The sequence below is a fragment of the Chiloscyllium punctatum genome, chromosome 26 (genome assembly GCF_047496795.1).
Source record: "Chiloscyllium punctatum isolate Juve2018m chromosome 26, sChiPun1.3, whole genome shotgun sequence".
Lineage (NCBI taxonomy): Eukaryota > Metazoa > Chordata > Chondrichthyes > Orectolobiformes > Hemiscylliidae > Chiloscyllium > Chiloscyllium punctatum.
Window position 1 is genome coordinate 53141465 of NC_092764.1, and position 15663 is coordinate 53157127.

A 15663-nucleotide genomic window follows, 5' to 3' on the forward strand; every position below is an offset into this window, starting at 1 on the left:
AATGTTTGACATGGTTTATGGGGTGTCAGCCAAACCGGTTGCTTTGCCCAAAATGTTAAGCTGTTCAAGCATTGGACCACATTCATCCAGGCACATGGAGAATACAGTATTCCATTAGTCTCCTGACTCATGCTTTGTAATTAATATACATAGTTAAACTTAAATCTAGAGGCTTTACAGCATCACCATCTGACTTTCCATTGAATTGCATTGAACAGTGTGTAATTCCTGTATTGACATCATAGATGTAAGGTATACTAATAAATTTGGGGTTTGTCTGTTTCAGTCTTAAATACCCATTTAAGTAATTGCTTTTGAAGTTTGTTTTTAAAAGCATTTAGATTTTATTTAGTTTTGGAAATTATTTTAAACATCACATGATCTTTACTGTTTTTCTTTTCTAATCTTTCTTCATCCAGTCTTTACATTCCCTTTTTATTTTGCTTTCTGTATTTGATGTGACATTGAATTCTCTTTTCTAACCAGCATTTCCTCACACAAGCTCTGTACTGCTCATGAACAAATTTTCAAGCTCATTGATTAAGAAGTTATATTTGCATGCTCTGTTCGGATACATCTTGGATGCTTTGCACTCGATGCCATGTGCCAGTTACAGCAAACACATTGCACAAGCTTTCATAAACTCAGACGTTTACAGCACAGAAGGAAATCTTTCTGCCCATTACATTGATACTGATCAACAAAACTACACTCATCACATTTTCCAACTTTTGGCACATAGTCCTAGAGGCTATGACAACACAAGTGGACATTTACAGACTGTTTAAATGGAATGACAGTTTCTGACTCAACCACTCTCTGAGTGGGTTTCTCCTCCCTTCTTCTCTCAGTCTACTACCTCTTATCTTCATTCACCAAAAACAGCAAGGGCCCTAACACCAGTCTCTGTGAAAGCTTACTGGAGTCAGACTTCCAGTCACAGAAGCATTCCTCTACCATCATCCTCTGTTCCTGCCTGTCAGTCAATTTTACATTCAGCATTCTACTTTGCTGTGGATACCATGGGTTCTTACTTTATTGGTCAGCATGCCATGAGGGACCAGATGATATGTCTTGCTCAGGTCCATATAGACCACATCAATTGCATTACCCTTATCAACATTCCTGGTTACCACCTCAACATATGTGATCCTGGTTGTCAAACGTGACCTTCCTGTAACAAATCAATGTTGAACTATCCCTGATAAATCTGTCTCTCCAAATATATACAGTGTCCCTCAGAATTTTTTCTAATGTTTTGTCCACTATCAAGGTTAGGCTGACTGGCCTATAATTTTCTAGCCTACTCCAATCTTCCTTTTCTAATGATGGGACAACATTAACATTTCTCCATCTTCTGGCACCTTGTCTATGGACAGAGTTGAAAATTACATCCATGACCTCTGATATCTCTTGCCTTGCCTCCCTGATAAACATTTAACCCAGATAAGGATTGTGCCCACCTCCACTGGGTCAACTCGGATTACCTTTCTGGTCCATAAAGGGTCCTCCTTCTAATGATTTTCTTGTTCCTCTCCTCTTTCCCCCCCCGCTCTCCTCTCCTCTCCCCGCCTCGCTCTCCTCCTCCTCCTCCTCTCTTCCCCCCCCCCCCCCCCCCCCCCCCCCCCCCCCACCCTCTCCTCCGCTGTAGTGGCCGGTATATTGGGTCCAGGTCAATGTGTTTGTTGATAGAGTCTGTGGATGAGTGCCATGCCTCTAGGAATTCCCTGGCTGTTCTCTGTTTGGCTTGCCCTATAATGGTAGTGTTGTCGCAGTCGAATTCATGTTGCTTGTCGTAGCACAGAAGCGCGTCACAGGAGGCTCCCAAGCACTGAGGATGTCACCTAGACAGGGGATGAAACGTTTGCAAGACAAATTCCCAGCTCGGCGAACAGAACCACAACAACGAGCACCCGAGCTACAAATCTTCTCCCAAACTTTTCTTTCACATATTTAAACGTCCAGCTGACCACATTGTATTTTTTATCCTTGACAATTTAACAGTGTGAAAAGACATTGATAAATGTTGGATTTTACATTCGTTGGTGTGATTTAATGCCCCCTACCCCCAATTTTGGCTAAACCAAGTATGTGAATAGTTTTCATGAAGTTGTTAAGCTATCTTTCAAGTAAGTAGCTGGGATCTTTTAAAACGTTGTCTTATTCTCACTCTTTTATTGATAATAGATTTGTAAGATGAAGCCATACTTTTGGACTGTAGAAATATGATTGACAGATGGCAAGCATGGGGTGAACAGTGAGATCACGATCAGAGATGAGAAAAGCTGTTAGACTTTTAATCATTTGTGAAAGATGCTGTATATTTCCTGTCAAGTGTTTCCCTTGCTCTAATGAAGGTATTCATTCTTACTGGTGTTGATTTGGTGGAAAGCATTCAGAAGCAAAGATTCTGATCAACTGTCAGTTTTTCTTCTGTTTGCATGCAAAGATACTGAATCCATTTATAGCACTCCCACCATTGCATTAACTGTAAATAGCTAATTTGGGACACAATGAGTTTCAAACAAAATGTTTTGTTAACTTGAATTTATCAATTAAGCAATATTTGGAGCTGTTTTCAATTTTATATAAAAAAAATTTCACCATGAATATCCTCTTACATTTATTTAAAATAGCTTCCCAAAACTTTCGCAATGTGAGATCTCTTAGATAAATAGCACAGCAAAACCTATCCAGAATATCAGTGGCAGAGGATTTGCATTTAAGTAGGAAAGCTTCTCTGGGGGTGGGGGGAAGGGAAGAAATCAAAATTTATAGAATCGAAAATAATTGGATTTTGTAATGCAGTTTGGGCTTTGTTGTTATAAGAATTCCTTGATTGTTTTGATGCCTCGCTGTTCCTTTCTAAAAGTTTGCTCTTCTCATTAGACAATGATGGCACTTCTGAAGAGTAAGATAACTAGTACTAATCTTAATATAGGCGAAAGTGAGGATCGCAGATGCTGGAGACAAGAGTCAAGATTAGAGTAGTGCTGGAAAAGCACAGCAGGTCAGGCAGTGTCTGAGGAACAGGAAAATAGATGTTTCGGGCAGGAGCCCTTCATCAGGAATGAAGGGCTGATGAAGAGCTCTTGCCCGAAACATCTCTTTTCCTGTTCCTCGGATGCTGCCTGACCTGCTCTGCTTTTCCAGCACTGCTCTAATCTTAATATAGTTAATCAAATTGAGCAATGTTGGAATATTCAAAAATGTAAGGAGTAGGGATTGAGCAGTGGTGAGCAAAGCTAAGTCTGCTAATGCAAAGAACAGCAGCACATAGTAAGGTATATTAGGACGGGTGGGGTGTTGAAACTGGGACGTGGTGAGCCTAGAGTTTAATCTGGATGAGTATTACTGCACAGGAACATGCCACTGAGTTGCATGTAGGTTGTGGGATAATGATTTACGTTTATAGTTAGGTTCACTAAGAAATCTAGCAAATTCACTCTTCTGTCAGCAAGAAATAAGCAGTAAATGGAGTCGCTCAATTTTAACTGTACTCTTTCTTTATAGCCAATAGGAGAGAATTAACTTTTTCTATTATGTCTGTTTGTGATGATAATACTTTGCTCTTATATTACCATAGGGCTACAGAATAATGATATTTCACCAAGGCCGAGTGCTCATAACACAGCCCACTTGATATATTTCCTGTTTTCATTGTGAGAAACATTTAGCGGACCAATACTGTATCAGGACAGGTGTTGGCAGGAAGTGGCTTGTTGTATTGCTAAGTAGTAACCAGTTATTATCTGTAAACCACGGTCTTCTGCTAAACTGGCAGAGGCTGAGACTTGAACATGTCGCAAACTGTTTGTCACTAACAGCAGTGTATATGTGGGCGTATGGCACCCAAAGCAATGGGAAAGCGCTGTGAAATGTGTAGGCTTCTGTTGTCACCTGAACACTTAAAGCAGCCAAGTCTTTTTGGTTACTTGTCTCAAATCGTCAGTTTTAAGAATTGGTTTATTTTAGAAGCCAGCGAAGTGATACAAAATTGTTACCCTTTGCCAAAGCAGAAACTATTTTTCATTGCATCTGCAAATATTATTTATTCTGTCTTGCTCAAACACTCCTTCTCATCCGCAACCCCCTCCACCCCCCCACCATCTCCACCTCCAAGTACAGCTCCATTCCTCTTGGAATGATACTTGCTCATTTACAAACCATTCTGCCACAGGAAACAAGAAGTCTGCAGGTCTGGAAAGTCATGTTTTTCAATGTCTGTTAGAAAATTCCTGCATTAGCTTTGATTTCCTTGCCATTTGGGAAAGCCACATTTCTCTGTTTTGATGTATTTGCTAGTTTCTCTACATGAATTAAGTGAAAGAATGTAAAAGGCTTATAACAGTTACACTGTAACTTTGTGATAAGTGTTTTTAAACTTATTTTAAAAATCCTTTTTTTAATATATAGTTTCCTGTCAGCATTTGAACAAATGTTAGCTATAGTCTTTTTGAGTACTTGTCACATATCCAACTAAAGATTTGAGTTAGTAGCCAGGAGATTAATTTGTATGCAATAGCTTTTAGATGCAACTTAAATAAAAGACAAATTATTTAATATGATGCTTGAATTTTAGGGATGCAAGAAACAAACTTTACCAACTGATAATTTCAAATGAAATACTAGATTTGCAATGGGCTATGGAAATAGAGATGTCAGTTACTTCGTGAAGCAATGGTGCAAAGATATAAATAGTTGTGCAAGGTTGCATAGTGTAACCTTGCTGTCATTATAATAAAATATCTACCAAGGAAGTGAGAAATGTCATGAAAAATCTGCTAATGCCTTTTCAAATATTTTCTAGGACACTGTCATTGGAAATTTTTATTTGTATTTCAATGAGGCAGCAACCTATTTGTTTATCAAATACTTCGATTGTAAATTTAAATTCATAAACCTGCACAGGAAAAGCATGTTAATTCTAAAATATCAAAATATTTAAACTGTTGAATGTGAAGCTGTTATATAGAGTATTAGAAGTGTGTTCAGAGTTAAGTAGCAATGTTCAATGCAGCTGCTACCATTTGTTACAAGCTATTTGATAATATTTAAATGGGCCCACATTCTAAATTTTGAAATGCCATCTTGGTACAGTGCAAAATATGACTTGGCTCAGACTTTTTTGTTTCCTAACAGCAGCAACTGCTATTTTGTCCCTTTACCAATTGATAAATTTGACAAAAATTAGGATAAATTACATGATTATTAAGTGATTTTAAGTTATCCATTTAAATACTCTCAAACTAAAATTTAAACAACTTTAAATACAATATTTTGTCCCTTTTGATGTGAGTTATCACTTCCATGCTTAGCATTTAATAGTTCTGCCATAGGGGTTTGTGAACACTACTCTTGAAGGGTAAGTGCCTTTGATTTATAAAATAAAATGCCCTACACTGTTGGTTTTTTTGCTTATTTTATTGAATATTGCAGATATGTGTATGATGTAATTTATATTGGAATCTTGTGGGCCCAGTTCAAGGTTCCATTTGGAAGTTATGGGACAGAGTTGGCATGAAAAAAACGGGTGCTTTCTGTTACAGTCTGCTTGTATTATGTAGATGTCTTACTGAATGATCACTATACTCCTGAGTTTTGATTTGTCAGTTTACGTATAATAGAAAAGAATGCAGGAGCTGAACAGTCATTGCAGTGAGTGTGATTTTTAGATTGTACTTTAGTGCAGTTTGTATTACTTTTCTCTGAAGACCTGAGTTAAGACTTCACTATTAATGTCTCACTAAATGAAAGTACTACCTTGAATGATGTAGAGCCACAGGTCACCGATTTGGTCCCTGGCTTAATTCACTGATCAGCGTAGGAGTGTTTACTTGGGCTAAGAAAGAAAAAAAATGGACTGGTTTCCAGAGCCCTGATCTCTGTCCAATGGCGTTTCATATAACATTCAGTGTAAAATCTTCTGTTTACATAGCTAGTTAACACTTATTTGCCTGTGATCGCTGCTAATGAATAGTCAACTGGGTATGGTTCTGGGAATTAGCAATGATGAGCAAAACAAAAATGTGCATTTGCATCTTTCTTATCCCATTACACTTGATATCGAAGAATTCAATTCATGAAGTAATGTTACCTCACTCTACGTGGCAATCATACTGCAAGCAGTTAGAGCCTGAAATTGAAGTAAAATAGACAATTTATTTTTATTTGTGATTTCAATGGAGAGAGTTTTACACCTCAATGAAACGTTTTAATGGATCTTTGTCCTTGCAAACTACACAGTAGTCAGACAGGGCTTTAAATTGAACATTTCAGTTGTATGATTGCACAATTGGAAATGTAATACTCATTCAATACTGTACAGCCAGTTTGCTTGCTTCAGTCATAGAATGCTGCTTGACTTCACAGTTTTCTGCATTGTTTGGTTACAAATTCAAATGAGCTAATACTTAAGATACCATAACACTACACTCGACTATGCTATCAGCAAAAATGGTGAGAAACTGGAATGCATTTAAGGCATAGATTAATCTCTATACAACTTAATCTATCTTTTTTATTTCTTTGCAGTTTTAATCAAACGGGAGCACACAGATGAGATAGAATTGCCCACCATTCCCACCCTTCCAATGCCTGTTGCACACACTGCTGGTCTACATCAAGTTGGGTCTCAGCTGCCTTCCTCAGATACTGGCCACCCTCATGAAAATTTGGCACCTACTTCACAGAGGAACCTTGGCCCTCCAATGCAACAGAGTTACGCACCTATGATTTCTCCATCGGCAACGTGTGTGCCGCATCTTTTGGGAAGAAGCATTAGTCCAGGTTCGGAATGTTCCATTATGCCTCCCTTGGGTCACCAGTCTTTCCCAACACCAGCTCCACCAATCAGGCCTTCTTATCAGCCTATGCAATCTAACATGATGTATAATGGACAGCCAGGTCTTCCCATGGACTCTGTTTCTAGCCAGAGATATGAAAAATTATCTTATCAGCCTGATGTAGCTGGTCCACTTCAAATCAACCTAGGATGTCAACAAATGCAGCAAATGTACTGTTCTCCGAATCCAGGTACAGCTTCATCACCATCTCCAACAACAGCTCACTCTTTGGGACATTCTCCACACTCCGGACAAACCTCATCGCCACTACAGAGTTCAAGTTTAGGATGTCTGTCCGCACCTCCTCCGTTGACTCATCACAGTGTGTGTGACCCATCATCATTCTCAACACCAGAGAGAGAATCCCTGAACATTAAACAAGAGCCGGAGGATAGTGAATTACCTTTTCAAGCCATTGGCCTGCAGGATATTACACTTGATGATGGTAAGTAATTTGAATTTATTTTAAACTTGTGTTCTACAATTAAAAGGACATCACCAATGAATTACCATACATATTTAGAAAACAACATGCCTGATACATAAGTAAATTGGGCTATCTTTGGAAATTGTGCTTCATATGCAATTCTATAACTGTTGACTGAAAAACAGTTGTCTTATCTTTTATCATGTTTTTTGTAGTGCTGCCTACGCAAACCAAGCACATCCTTTTAATTAGAAACTAAATAGAAATAATCGGTTTAAATATTTTTTATTTGTTGGACTGACCAGGAGCGTGATAAATTCTTATTAAAGGTAGCTTCAAAGTAATATGCTACAATAAGGTTAATGGTCAAGAAAAACATTAATAAATAAAACAAAATAAAATTGCAGGAAATATTCAGCATTTCTGCTAGTATCTATGAAGAGAGAAAGTGTTTTTCTTTCACAATGCTGGTACATGTAAGAGATATAATAGTTATGCGCACAGACAAAGGCTGGAAAAAATGGAGAGGGGAGGATTGAACAAGGGGAAAGCTGTGTAGTTGAGGGAAACTGGTTTAATGATCTAATAATTTTCCCCTTCTTTCTGTAAACTAATAGCAAGAGTCTGACCCATCAATACCTAAGTATTAACTTGGGACAAACTGAACTAATACCACAGACTTAACACTAATTTGGTTTCTGCATTGTTTCATGCCTGTGTATATTAGTCTTATTTTGATGAGCTTAGCAAAAACTATTACATATTTATGGCATTTATGAGCCAGAAATTAAGCCAGTGAAAAGTGTACTCATGTAAATTTCCAAAGTTGTTACACCATGTATGCAAAATGTTGTGTTTTTGCATGAAATGTTCAGGAGGGATTTCCTGTTTTATGATAGCCACCTGTAAAATGAAAATTCATAAGTTGGTGATGTGTCTGTAATACAAGTTGAAAAGACATTGCAAAGAATTCCAGCACTTGGTATGGGTCATTTTATTAAGAGCCGTGCATTTTAACACCTCCACTTTTTCTGTTTGCTCTGTAAAAATGAAGAATCATGTCTCATGGTTAAAGTGTTGTTATTTGTAAGTATATGTATTTAATGTATTTCGCAATTTAGTTGTAATACAGACTCAAAGTTAAGATAATCTGTGTAAGGCACTAAAATCCTCACACTTTGTTGCCACTTCTAGACAATTCTGTAGTGCCGGCCAAGTTAATGATGAAATATTCTTAAAATCAGTAAGCTTGCACTCAAATTAACCTTGATTGTTTTCAGATGTTGGCATTGTACGTGATCCTTTAAAGATATACTTACATTTCTATACCAAAATCATGAATTTAAAAAAAAGTTTATTCCAGAAGTACAAAGAATTCAGCAATATTCATCATTTTAATTTATTTTTGGTTTGTAATACTTACCAAGAGAATTGATTTAATTGCAAACTCTGCACGAAGCCAAAGTTTTTCTGTGTTTTAAGGCTTATTGCAAACCTTTATTAATGCGTATCCGTAGCTTTTCTTAGTAGTCTCCTTGAACTACTGCCAAATCCTTTGGTGGTGCGTCCACAATAGTGATAGCTGGGATTTTGATAGCCAGTGATAATAGAGGAAAAGTGAAAAATATTCAGATCAGAATTGTTTTTAATTTTGAAGAGAACTTGGAGGAGTGATGGTATTCCCACAACATTGCTATTCATGTTCACGTTGGCTATAGGGGAAGGAGATGCTGTCAAAGCAACCTTGGTAAATTGTTGTAGTGTGTCCTGCTTATCATACCTACTGGAATCACGGTATATTGGTTGGTGCTAAATATTGAATCCCATGTCACAGATGCCAGTGAAATTAACAGCCGTGTCCTGGATGATGTTGAACTTCTTGAGTTGTGAAAGTATTAGATTTTTCAACTTTTCTGAGCTGAGCCTTGTAGATGGTGGAAAGCTTATAAAGGGAAATTGCAGGATACCTGCCAGTAATTAAGGAAAAAAAATTAAATAGCTTTATCTTCATCATGTGAGATGGTGGAGGTGATGGTGTGCATTCATCTGCAAATGTAATTTTGGAAACCTCAGATTGATGTGAAATCTTTCAGATTTGGTTCAACTCTACTGCAGTAAGTTTTGTTCATAGTCATCATTTTGAAAAGAAATGCATGGTAGGCTTAATCTACTGTAATCTACCAATATTTATTGTAAACATTCAAATACTTAGTTATGTTACTGATATTGTAAATACTTAAAGCCCTACATTACTTCTAGCTTCAAACAGATTTTTTTTCGAGAAATTGGATGTTTTGGATCCCTGATCATTGTGATGTAATTTGAAGAAGCAAGTAACAATTGGAAGGGAAATGGATCTTGGGTACTGCTCCAATACCTCCGATGCTTCCAGATGTTGCCAGTCCTGGGTATCTGACATTCCCCTTACTGACAGACCTCAAAAATAATCTCAAACATAACCCAACCATCCACAGCTACCGATCTCTGCAGTCCTTGCCCAGTGCAACCAAACCCTTAACTCCCCTAGTTCTATCATTCCCCAGAACCATTTCCAACATCTTGCAAAACCCCACAAACTCCATCAGAGCTGTGAAATTCAAGCATGACCTAGTCAGCAGTTTACTGCCTGCAACATTTTGTGTCATCTAGACTTTAGATCTGACCTTTAACCTTTCTTTTGATGAAGGTTAGGGAATGTAATGTCAAGAGTGAATTGAAGTTTTCACAAATAGTTCTTCTCTAAATCATTGATGTAATAATTCTGTATTATAAAAGTTAAGTTTGATTTCTCAGTTTTGATGGGCTCTGATAATGCTGTGGCATTTAATAGGCAGTGTAACTTACCTTTGATAGCTTAGGGTGACTATCACCATATGAGATTTGTAAATGTAAATGAAAACAGCCCATACCATTTTGATACATTGTATTTCTTTCTGCTTTTTTAGAAATAACTTTTTTTGCCTGCTTCTTCTAACCAAGAAGCAGTAATTCATGTTAATTTTTGAATCGACCCCAAGTTTATATGTGGTGAGTTACCTGATTCATCAAAACTCTGAGCCTTAAATGAGATCCGTGACAAACATTTTATGCATAGAACCACTTAACCATTTAACAATATCCCAAGGTGCTTTGCAGGGAGAACATAAGGCAACATTTGATACAAGTATTACTGCAGATGACCAAACATTTGATCAAAGAGAGAGGTTTTAAGGTAGCATTTTAAAGCAGGAAAGAGAAGTGTAGGAAGTGGCCTTCAGAACTTAGAGGTTTGTTAACTGAAGCCATGGTGCTGCTGGTGGTAAGATTAAAATTAATAAAACTCAAGAAGCCAGGAACAGAGAAGCACTGATAGCTTAACAACTTGTGGTACTTGAGATTACAGGGAAAGGGCAAGGCCTTGAACGAATTTGAACTGAAGAATGAAAGTCTTACACTTTCAAGGTGTTGCTTAACCGAAAGCAATGTAGATCAACAAGAGTGAATAACGGATGAATGGGACTTGGATAAGTACAGAGAGCATGGGCATCAGAATTCTGGATGACCTCAGGTTTATGGAGAGTAGAACTAAGAAATGGATGAGGGTTTTAGCAAAAGCTGAGCCAAAGAAGGGACTGAGTTGAGCAAAATTACTCATGCAGAAATAGGCAGTCTGAGTAATGATATGAACATGTGGTTGGAATCCACCTGCAGTTGAAGGAAGTCTTTTGCTTCATGTAGAGGGTTAATTCTTTTTTTAAAAAAAAAATCACAAATATAACCAACTTTTGAAGTCTATCTTATTTTAAGATTTCAGCATTCTAAATAACTTATTGCCAGTTTTAGTGACTAACCGTTAAATGCATTTTTGTGAAAAATGCTTCAGTGTTAAAAAGCACCAGCTTCCTACAGATATCTAATTTACGTAACCATGTGTAATTTTGATCAGCTTCTCAGTGAATCACACTTTGACTAATCTATTTGTCATGTAAACAATGAAAATGTAGAATAATGATACATTCAAATATAAAATTGCAGCTTTTAAAATTCATCATATTACTGGCAACTCACTTGGTGGGGCAGCCTTTTGCATTGTCTCATAGCATGGTGGAAGTCCCCTCTTTTGGTGGGTTCATGACACCGCTGCTCTGGCATGAAAGTCTTTACCACATTTACTGCAAAGGAAGATATTAACTGAGAAGATGTACAATTCAATGGCCTCTGTTTTCTCTGGGTTGTCCTATTAAACAGCTAAGCTTTTTTTGTTTCTGCTCAAATATTCCAGTTCCCCTCCAAAAATCAGTCGTAGCAACCACAGACTGCCCACACCCAGCCAGTATCTATCCTCTTCATATCTCAAATATAGGTATCCTTTTAGAGAAATGTCAGCACCAAGTAATGATGACTCACTGGCCAGTTCGCCAAATAGATGGTCTTTGGATACAAGACTACCTTTCCTTGATGAATGTGGCCACACCAGTACAGAGCAATGGCTTAGCAATGAGCTTTACTGATGGAATTGGTACTTTCTTCAACCTTGAGTTGGTGTCAGATTCTGTCAAGTAATGTCACAGACAGGCTTGAGAGAATCCATCCGTTTGCCACTGCAGCTGTTCCTCATTATGCAGTGTAAGTGCCACATCATCAGCATTGAGCAGCTCTGAGTGCAGATCTTTGTTCAAACTTGTTTGCTTAAGATTCAGACCAGTTTCCTGTCGGTTATGGTACATAATTAGGCACCCTTCAGATTACCTGAATGTATACAACAAGAGTCAAGAGAAGAATATGTCAAAGAATACCCGTGCCAGAACACAACCCTGTTTAAACTGTTCTGTGGATTTCAGATGTTTCTGATATTTCCCTATCATCATATTCATCATCATCATGTCATGGAGAGAGATCAGATTGGTTAGTTTCTGCAGGTAACCAACTTTCTCGAGCAATTTAAATGGACTGCCACTACTACACGATCAGATGCCTAAGTGAAATTGACGAAGGTAACACTAGTTCGGCAGTGCCATGACCAAAGGAGACCACAAAGAAGACCATGTTGTTGGTAGATCTTCCAGTTATGAAACCACAGTGGGATTCGAGATGGGTGTATTCTAACAAAGGCGGCACAGGCACATGCTTTTCCCATGGTGCCTAGCAAGGAAATTTCCTCAAAGGTTATTATAATTGCTGTTGTCTCCTTTGTTCTTGTATAGGGCTGCAATATTTGAATCACATAGAATCTTAGAATCCCTATAGTGTGGAAGCAGGCTATTCAGCCCATCATGTTGACAGTAACCCTCGGAAGAGCATCCCACCCTGACTACCCTATCGCTGTAACCCTGCATTTCATTGGCTAACCCACCGAGCCTGCACATCCCTCGACACATGGGCAATTTACCATGACCAATCCACCTAACATCTTTGGACTGTGGGAGGAAATCAGAGCCTCTGCAGGAAGCACATGCAGCCATGGGGAGAATGTGAAAACCCCACACAGACAGTCACCTGAGGCTGGAATGAATCTGTGTCCCTGGTATTGAGAGGCAACAGTGCTAACCACTGAGCCACCGTGTCGCCCACATTGTCCTGGGTACAGCAACCTTTCTCCAGCAGAAACCAAGAAATTTGGGCAAATGCTGCAGGAATGTGGATTTCTGCACTGAGTGAGTTTAGGTTACATGGCATCAGCACCTGGAGATTTGACACTGGCAAGACATTCAGTACCTTTATGAAGTGAGTGTGAGTTTCATATCTGGCTCTGTCACTACACTTAAATATTCTATAACAGTGTTTCCTAAAGTGGAGATGAGGACTCCAACTTGACCCACAAGCTGAAATTCTGGGGTCATGAGTTCCAAGCAGCAGTAACTGACCAGGCTCCCTCTACTCTCAGGTCCATTCCATCAATTGCTTACTAAGGTTTTTCTAACAACTTTGCAGCCTCAAAATGGGATCTCAGTCTTGAAATGTTTGGGAACCAGTATTCTATGTTGTTCAGAGCTCCTCAGTGACAATGCTGTGCCTTGAGTACAACTCCAGATGGTGTACCATCCATCTCTCCAATTGGTTTTTGGTAATGGTTTTTGTTTTCAGTGGAACTATTTTCTTTGTGGACCTGTTGCCTTTACGGTTGCTTCATATACGCTCCTGACAGTCTTTGTGTTGAAGAACATCTATCTGATAGTATGGCAGAACTATATCTAGTAATAACTAGCAGATTGTACAGCAGACTGTTGGATTTTACTTCAGTTATTTAAGAAATATTGTAAAGAAAGGCCAAGGAGCTGTAGACCAGTGAACCTTACATCAATGATTGATAAGTTGTTGGAGGGGATTCTGAGAGACAGGGTCTACACGTATTTAGAATTGCAAGGACTGATTCGGGATAGTCAGCATGGCTTTCTGAGTTGGAGGTTGTGTCTCACTAAGAGCTTTGAAGAGATGACAAAGAAGATTAATGAAGGAGAGCAATAGATGTCCATATGGACTTCAGTAAGGTATTTGACAGGGTTCCGCATGGTATACTGTTTAGTAAGGTTAGATCATATAGGATCTGGGGGAATCGAGCCAGTTGGATGCAAAATTGGCTTGAACGTAGGTGACAAGGTGGTGGTCGAGGGTTGGTTTTCGGACAAGAGGTCTGTGACTATTGGTGTGCCACAGGGATTACTGCTGTCACAGCTTTTTGTCAATTATATAGAAGATCTGGATGTGAACATAGGAGATATGGTTTCTGAGTTGGCAGATGATACCAAAATAGGTGGTACAGCAATGAAGATGATCTCCGATAACAATGGGACCATCATCAGATGGGCCACTGCTCTGAGAAGTGGAAGATGGAGTTTAGTTTAGATAAATGTGAGGTGTTGCATTTTAGTAAGGCAAACTAAAGCAGGATTATGCAGAATTATGGTAGGCCCTGGGAAGTGTTGCTAAACAAAGAGACGTTGACATGCAGGCACGTAGTTGATTTACAATGGAATCACAGATTGACAGGGTGGTGAAGGAGGTGTTTGGCATGCTTGCTTTCATTGTTCATAACATTTGAGCACAGGAGTTGGGATGTCATGTTGCGCTGTACACATTGGTGAGGCCTCTTTTGGAGTACTGTTTACAGTTCTGGTTGCCTTTCTATAGGAAGGATGTTGTTAAACTGGAGAGGGTGCAGAAAAAGATTTACAAGGATGTTGCTAGGAATGGAGGGTTTGAACTATCGGGAGAGGCTGAATAATGTGGGACTTTTTCCTGGAGTTCAGAGACTGCAGGGTGACCTTATAGATGTTTATAAAATCATGAGTTGCATGGATAGGGTGAATAGCCAAGTCTGTGTTTTTTCCTAGACTGGAGTATTCCAGAACTAGAGGACACAGATTTAAGATGAGAGAGGAAAAATTTATAAAGGATGTGAGGGGTAACTTTTTCATGCAAAGGGTGGTGCATATCTGGAATGAGCTGCCAGAGAAAGTGGAGAAGGTGAGTACAATTACAACATTTAAAAGCCATCTGGATGGGTACATGAATAGGAAGGATTGTGAGGGTTATGGGCCAAATGCTAGAAAATGGGACTCTGTTAGATTGGGATATCTGGTTAGTGTGAATGCGTTAAATAGAAGATTCTGTTTCCGTGCTGTGTGACTCTTAGGATTCTATGACTCTTAGTGAAATGAATTTTCTTGTTCAAATCTCTTATAATTAATCAGAGTGGGCCATTCAGCTTCAGTGATAGGTTACTCCACAGTGATATTAGCTTTGAACTAGTCAGCATTATTCCACTTTTGCCTCATATATTGAGAGCACGCTACCATGGATGGTGCCTCAAAGTATGTTTGGTTTTGTTTCTGTACTCTACTTGGGAATGCTGGAGAGGAATCATTTGAATCATGGAACTGTTGTTTTTATCTGGATTGGCAATATGGCTGGCATTTCTGCTTTGAATGCAGAAGCTTCCCAGTTCAAGGAATGTCTGTCCCCATTCTAATTTATCTTTCCCAGGCCATGATATCTGAGGTAGGCGAGCTTTACATCATGGTCTGTACCCACTCTTGTGCTGAAATCTTCGAGTAGCTAAAGATGTTCCAAATAGAGGAATTGCTGATGACTGTCGAGCTTTTGATTGAACTGGCCTTTTACCTCTAGGTTTACCACGTGGCCCATTATAACACAGAAATTTGTGAGGTTAATTGATTCTTTGAGTTGAGGTGGATGAGGAGACTTAGAAGATATGAAGTGGAGGAGGTTATTTAACCCATCAAGTTTGCTCTGTCATTCATCACGATCATGGCTGGTTCTCTAACTCGGCCCTAATCCTGCTTTCTCCCCATAACCTTTGATCCCATTTGCCACAAGTGCTAAATCTAGCCAACTCTTGAATGCATTCAATGTTTTGGCATCAGCTACTTCCTGTGGTAATGAATTCCACAG

The 15663-nt window shown here is 38.8% G+C and overlaps 1 protein-coding gene across 1 annotated transcript in view; it reads left to right on the forward strand.

Annotated features, from left to right (window-relative positions):
- The window catches only part of nfatc3a (nuclear factor of activated T cells 3a), a 181336-nt gene that overhangs the window by 122858 nt on the left and 42815 nt on the right, over window positions 1–15663 (forward strand). Inside the window, exon 9 of the mRNA XM_072547413.1 lies at window positions 6535–7290. Within this exon, the coding sequence (XP_072403514.1) occupies window positions 6535–7290 (756 nt within the window). The remainder of the gene's footprint in view (window positions 1–6534; window positions 7291–15663) is intronic.